The following is a 6,908-nucleotide window of genomic DNA, read 5'->3' on the forward strand; positions in this document are numbered from 1 at the left end:
ACTGTTTGAGTGATGCCGCGGGCATTTCTGGGGCTGTGATGGAGTTTTGCTTCCCACAAAGTTGTGGAGCTGGAATGTGCTCTGGCATGTGTGGTCCCTGGTGCCTGGGGAGCTGAGTGGGTACAGCAAGCATTCCTTTATCGTTTGTTGCCATGCTTGCCACATCCATTCCCTGCTGGATGAAGATGTCAGTGTGAGTGTGTCTCTTGGCTTAGATTCTTTGGTCAGTGTGTGTGAGTGTCTGAGAGCTAATTAATGTCTGTCACCTCACACAATGCCGTGAGTGTTGTGTGCCACCAAGCAAGTGCTGGCTGCTCTCAGCTACATCAGGAGTGGCTCAGGGATCCCACTGGAGTTTGGGATTCCAAGCTAAAGCTGGGCTTGGCACTGCTACAACGGGGGCACAGTCTGTAGTGATACAGGGAAACTAGTGATCCCTAGCTATGGCATAAACCAGAGAGGGGTTGGAGGTGCCTGCATGGGGAAAGGCATGGGGTGACTTCAGAGAGAAAAGCAAAACTCTGATGTATTCCCAGGTGTGTGTGCACCCAGGGCTGGGCTGGGTGACTTTGGAGGGCATTGCTGAGAGCTGATGGGCCTTAGGGCTGCTTTAGTCCAGATTTCAGCAAGGTCCCCACAGAGGGGTTGGGGTGAGAAAACCAGAATTGCAGCCAGTCTGTAGCTGGGAGCCCTCAGCACAGAGCACAGGACTGTCTGCCTGCCTCAGGGTGTCTGGTTTCCTGACAGTGTTTGAAATTGTTCCAGGGAGGATCACACAGAGCCTCAATTTATGAAGACTGGGATCCGTTCCGGTTCCGCCACATGATCCCTTTGGAAGCACTGCAGGTGCGGGCCCTGGCCAGTGCAGGTAATGTTCCCATAGCTAGAATCTGCCAGGGTCTTAGTGTGTGTGCCCCGAGGGCCTTCACTGGGCATGGAGGGAATGCTCTGGAGTTAAACATGAAGGTAGACATGAAGTTCTGCTTGGTTTCCCTTTAGATGCAGAGACCAATTCTGTGTGTGAGATTGTCCATGTCAAATCTGAATCTGAGGGCAGGCCAGAAAGGACATTTCACCTCTGCTGTAGGTAAGTGGGATTCCCTGTTTTCTGTGGCAGCTGCATCTCTGCATGCCTGCCTGCCTGCCTGCCTGTGTCCTTCAAGGCAATCTGGGAACAGGTAGTTTGGGAGAGTGGGGAGAGGGTGTTAAAACTTAACTTCTGGAAGGTAGACTTTTGTACAACCTCTGAATACAAAGGTATATAACTTGAGCAGCTTTGCACATTTATGGGAAAAGCCTTATTGCAATTTACCAGCTAAACTGCAGCATTGGATTATTGCAGCAGGTGTGTTCATCTGGTTCCTTTCATGGTACCAAGTCCCAACCTCTGCACTAAAATAAACATCCGTTGTTGTGGTGGTGGTGTTTCTAGGGTTCAGGTAAGAACTTCGAACACAAGTTCATCAGGATCCAGCAGAGCTGGTGCCAAGCCAAATTCTACTTCTAGGAAGTGTTGCAGGAGCTGTGCAGCTGTGGGGTGTATTTGCAGGGACAGATGGACTGAGCATCACAGGTCACTGGATGTGTATCCAACACAGCCACGTCTGGGTAGCAGTGCAGGGAAAGGAAACCTGGAGAGGGCTGAAAGGCTGAATGTTTTATTAATGACCTGGGTGTTTGTTTCCTTGGATGCCCACTGCAGTGACCATGGATTTAGCTTTGCTTTAAAAATACTGAGTTCAGTGGAGTCTTCTCTGGGGAAGCGCCTGCCCATTGATTTGTGCTGTCTTGAATCACAGAACTGGCCATTATTTACCTCATTTACAGCCAGCTTTTAGCAGTTCTCAAGGGGTAAATCTGCCTTTTGTATTCCCACCTCTTTTTCAGCTCTCCAGAACACAGGAAGGACTTTCTGAAGGCAGTGCACTCCATCCTGCGGGACAAACACAGAAGACAGCTCCTTAAAACCGAAAGTTTGCCCACCTCCCAGCAATATGTTCCTTTTGGTGGAAAAAGATTGTGTGCTCTAAAAGGTGCAAGGCCAGCCATGAACAGGGCAGGTACTGTAGGGCTACAGACTTTCAAGATCCCAGTAACCCCAGCACCGCTGTAGGACACATGGTGGTGTCTGTCACTTGTGTATTAGGATTAGCATTCTCTCCTGTGTATGTAAAAACTAATGGTTTTCCATGCTTCACTTCCTTGAGAGCCTTAGAATGCCTCTATTTCCCTTGCTTTACACTCGAGGCTCAACTTCAGAGCAGTGCTTCTGGCATGGAAGGGAGATGGGGTTCCTGGCAGTACCGATTGGCTGTGCACTTTACTCTGAGCTGGGGTTCAGCTGAACAGAGCAGAAGCTGTGTGATCCTTAAAAGCCTGAACAGAATTTTGAGGGAACCCGAGCACTTTTGAACTAAAATGCACAAGGAAAAACAGTCCCCCTGAGCTTGGTTTGAAGGGGCAACTGTGGGTGTCCTCCACCTGAGCCTTTCCAGCTCAACTGCTAAAGGGCACTTGTTCCTCCTTCCCACATTTGTTACTCCTATTTTTGTAATGGCCTGTCCTAAACCATGGATTTTCCTTTTCAGTTGGCTTCAGGGAAAAGCAGGTTTTCATTTTCAGAACTCTAGATGCTGGAGGGAAGAAACATTTGCTTCCAACCCCAAAGTACACGGCACCACTGCGTGTTTTGTTCTGGTCTGTTGTTTATTTCTTGTTCTGCTCAGTAGATCCAGCACTGTAGACAGCCAGGCTTTCTGCTCCTCCTCTGACCAGGGCAGGCCAGACCAGCACCAGCTGAGCCCAGCTTCTCACTTGGGGTGCTGCTGGGGATGCCAGACCTCCATTCAGATTGGCTCAATGGGGCATTTGTGTGATGAATTCTGCAGGGATTAAAATCTAACCTTGGAGTCCAGACCTCTCCCTTCAGAAAAATTTGCAACTGCTGAGCCATTGTACTTAATGCAGCTTGTGAGGCTCAGGGATGTGAAAATGTGACCTCAACCCCAAGTCAGAGCTGGATAAATTCATTCTGCAGTGCTGAGGTGCTGTTCAGTGCAGGGGAGCAAACTCTAACCTCAGAGCTCTGTGTGTGCTCCTGAAGCACTGTGGTGCCTGCAGGATTTGCCCTGCTTGCAAAGATGTTCTGACACAGAATATGGGAATTTGCTAATTGGGCCAGTTGCTGAATAGATGCTGAGGAAGGAACTTCTGACAGCTCTTCTGGGCTGGGGGATTGTTGCTGTCCTTGCCCAGGAGGGAGATAGGAAGTAGCAGAGCCTGGACAGGGATTGTAATTCCCTGTAAATAATGCAGCATCTTCAGCACTGATCTAGTCCCTGGGATAGCTGTAGGAAAGCTGCTCTGAGTCCAGAATTCCTTCTGCAAGGTGTTGGGTTTTGTGGTGTGCTGGCAGCAGGGGCTGCGAGTGAGAAGCTGAGCTGAGCAGATGCCCTTGGTGCTGGCTGGCTGCCCAGCGCTCAGGAGAAGCAGCCATGAGGCCATGATCTGTGCCTCGTTGAATCCAGAGGCCATGATCTGTGCCTCGGTGGATCCAGAGGCCATGATCTGTGCCTCGGTGGATCCAGAGGCCATGATCTGTGTCTCATTGAATCCAGAGGCCATGATCTGTGCCTCATTGGATTCAGAGGCCATGATCTGTGCCTCGGTGGATCCAGAGGCTTTGATGTGTGCCTCGGTGGATCCAGAGGCCATGATCTGAGCCTCATTGGATCCAGAGGCCATGATCTGTGCCTCGGTGGATCCAGAGGCCATGATCTGTGCCTCGGTGGATCCAGAGGCCATGATCTGAGCCTCATTGGATCCAGAGGCCATGATCTGTGTCTCGGTGGATCCAGAGGCCATGATCTGTGCCTCGGTGGATCCAGAGGCCATGATCTGAGCCTCATTGGATCCAGAGGCCATGATCTGTGTCTCGGTGGATCTAAGCAGCAACAACTCCTCGTGTGGCCGCACAGGCCTCATGCCAAGGAGCTGAGGAGCTGAGGCCTCAGGGAGATGGGAGTGACCGGGCCTTGGGTGCCCGGTGTGCCAGACAGGACTTAGTTCTAGGCCAGAGTTGTGCCGTGTGTAAAACACCTGTGGGGTTTTATCTTTGTGTGTGCAGTGTCAGCCCCGAGCAAGTCTCTAGGGAGGAGGAGGCGGCGACTGGCCCGAAACAGGTTTACCATTGACTCAGAGGCCGTCCACAGCAGCAGCCCCGAGAAAGAGCCCGCGCAGGGAGGGGACACTGATCGCTGGGTCGAGGAGCAGTTCGACCTGGCGCAGTACGAGGAGCAGGAGGACATCAAGGAGACCGACATCCTGAGTGACGACGACGACTTCTGCGAGGCGGCGCGCGGGGCGCAGCGCGAGCTGCGGGAGCGGCTGCAGGCCACGTCCCTGGCGGGCGGCCAGCCGCCCGAGCGGTCCTGCCTGCCCGGGGACACGCACACCAGCAGGATGGCCCAGCTGAGGAAGCAGGCGGCCCTGCCCACCATCAACGGTGCTGCCGAGGGCCACGGTGAGGAGGTCATCTGGGTGCGGCGGGAGGACTTTGTGCCCAGCAGGAAGCTCAACACCGAGCTCTGAAGCGGCCCGGCGCTGTAGGTGTCCCCGAACCCCTCCGTCCCTCCCGTGATTGCACACTTGCACACACCCTTGCGGCAGCTCGACTGGTCTGAAGCCATGTGGCCACGCTTTAGGCGACTGTCAAACGCTCAAAAACTGGGAACGAAACGAACTTGAGGTCCTGTCTTACGTTAACCAAGGGCTTTCACACTATTTTATTTATTCTAAAACAATCAGGGGCTGAAATTGAGTATGGGGAGAACATAATCACTGGAAAAAAAATTACTCTGGGTGTCTTAACCTCTGTGCAGCAAATTGGCTCCAGCAGGAGCACGAGGACAGAGGGATTGGTGACAGTGACAGCCGTCGGTGGTAGGCTCATCCCCTTCACAAGGAAACTGCCTTTTTAACCTGTACAGTCACAGTATTCTGACTCCCTTTCCCTCTCTAAATGTAAGAGAATATTCATGTATTTTAGGAACGTGTGAGGAAAGGTTTGGGATTCATGTTGTGTTCAGTCCTCTTGGTCTGTGGCTGGTCTAATTTAATGTCAATGTTGGAAGCTCTAGTTTTACATACTCTTGTAAAGATGCCAAACTCTCTTAAAAGAGATCCAAATTTAACACTTGAAGTAATATTTTTTTGTATTTTACCTGAGATGCAGGGGCACAAAGGGGTAAGAGATTTAGGGTAGCTCCACGTCTAGGATACGAGGCTAGCTTTTTGCAGAGGGTTAGGAATGGTGGTTTTATATTAAAATATTAACTGGAAACTCTTATTTAGGTATAACTTTCTTCAGGAAAAGGTTTATTGTATATGTTTGAGATGAGTTTAGTTAGCTAATAAAAAGAATAATAAATAAAATTACATGACTGAATTGCAGTGGAGGAAAGAGATCTGTGATGTACCCTTGCTGGAGCCACAGATCCCTTTACTCTGCTCTCTGGCAGAATTTTGGCTTAGGGGACAGGGAATACATAGCCAAAAAACTGACCTCACCCACTGTCCTACTGTGGGTGAAACTAGTGTATTTTAATTTCTTTATACAAGCTTTTCCACTGCAATAGAGGATGAAAAGAGTTTTACACACTTAAACTTCTTTAACATTTTAAATCTTCTATTTAAACATCTAAAACAGGGTAAAAATGTGACTAAAATCTTGTGGTTTTTAAGCAGACTTCCAAATACAAAACACAAAATAGCACTTTTTTTTTTTAGGATTTATATAGCTGTCCCCATTGCAGTGTCACCTATAGGAAAAAAAAAAAAAGGAAGATTATATGAAATTTTGTTTCATTTTGTTGGTATCTATTGATGTTTGACACATCAGTAGGTACTTTGAGAACCTGAAATTTTATAATAGCCTTAGGATTATATTTTATAAAATCCACTCTGACTATATTTTAAAACGTAACAAAAATTATCTCCTCCCCCCAAAACATCCATCACTGTCTGTGTGTCCCAGCTGGCATTCTCCCCTCACCCCCTCCCTCCCCTGGTTTCTGGTGCACTATACTTGACTTATGAAAGCTTTCTCTAGTAACTTTTTGCTATCTCCTGGTTTCTTTTCATAAGAGCTTTAGAAGAGTTTCTACCCCCTTTGTATGATCACATGGTTGTTTTTGTACCATCACCTGTTGGTCATGTCCCACGTGCTGGAGGGTTTGGCTGTCCTGGGCTGCTCCCAGAGGATGCAGTCAGCACTCGAATACTGGAAGCAGGTACTGGGAAGGTACCATGGCTCTTGTACATAATGTCATGACATGTCTATGTCAAAGGTTCTTATATATTTCTTTTATAAGCTGAAAGAAGGTCTATTTTTATGTTTTTAGTTCTATGAATGGAACGTTGTAAATGCCTGTCGGAAATAAAATACTGGAGGAAAAAAAAAGTATAACTGCAGAGAGTGGTGTGTGGAGGCCACATGTGATGTGGAGCCTGTCACAGGAGGGCTGTGAGGTGGGAAGGGTGATACCAGGGAGGAGGTCCTGCATTCCCAGCTGCTGCAGCTCGGGAAGGAGCCCTCAGGTAAGGCTCTGCTAGTGTTTTGGTGAGGGGACAATTCCTATTTCCCTTATGGCATCCATAACCAGCCATTCCTGCTGCTTTTCCAGGCTGGTCACAAAGAACCTTCAAGTGAGTATTTCAAAGAATGAGATAAAAATCAGCAAATTTCAGAAGAATTCCAGGTGCATTGGAGGAGCTCCCCAGTCTCTCCATGGCCAGTCCCTGTCCCTCTGGGGTTCTGGGTTTAGCCCAAACTTGGGGAGTGTGCTGTGGGTTGGTGGTGGCACAGCATGGGCACCCCACAGATGGAGCTGGGGTGACGGTCTCTGGGG

General features: G+C 49.2%; 1 protein-coding gene across 12 annotated transcripts in view; it reads left to right on the plus strand.

Moving 5' to 3' along the window:
* TIAM1 (TIAM Rac1 associated GEF 1) overlaps positions 1 to 6,471 on the plus strand; it is a 155,895-nt gene extending 149,424 nt beyond the window's left edge. For all 12 annotated transcript variants that reach the window (XM_085567164.1, XM_085567400.1, XM_085567308.1 and 9 more), the window contains 4 exons: positions 766 to 868; positions 1,000 to 1,087; positions 1,888 to 2,060; positions 4,127 to 6,471. In XM_085567164.1, the coding sequence (XP_085423290.1) occupies positions 766 to 868; positions 1,000 to 1,087; positions 1,888 to 2,060; positions 4,127 to 4,590 (828 nt within the window). In that variant the 3' untranslated portion in view covers positions 4,591 to 6,471. The remainder of the gene's footprint in view (positions 1 to 765; positions 869 to 999; positions 1,088 to 1,887; positions 2,061 to 4,126) is intronic.
* Positions 6,472 to 6,908: the final 437 nt, after the last annotated feature.

This window comes from Lonchura striata, chromosome 1 (genome assembly GCF_050655825.1).
Source record: "Lonchura striata isolate lonStrDom1 chromosome 1, ASM5065582v1, whole genome shotgun sequence".
Classification (NCBI taxonomy): Eukaryota; Metazoa; Chordata; class Aves; order Passeriformes; family Estrildidae; genus Lonchura; species Lonchura striata.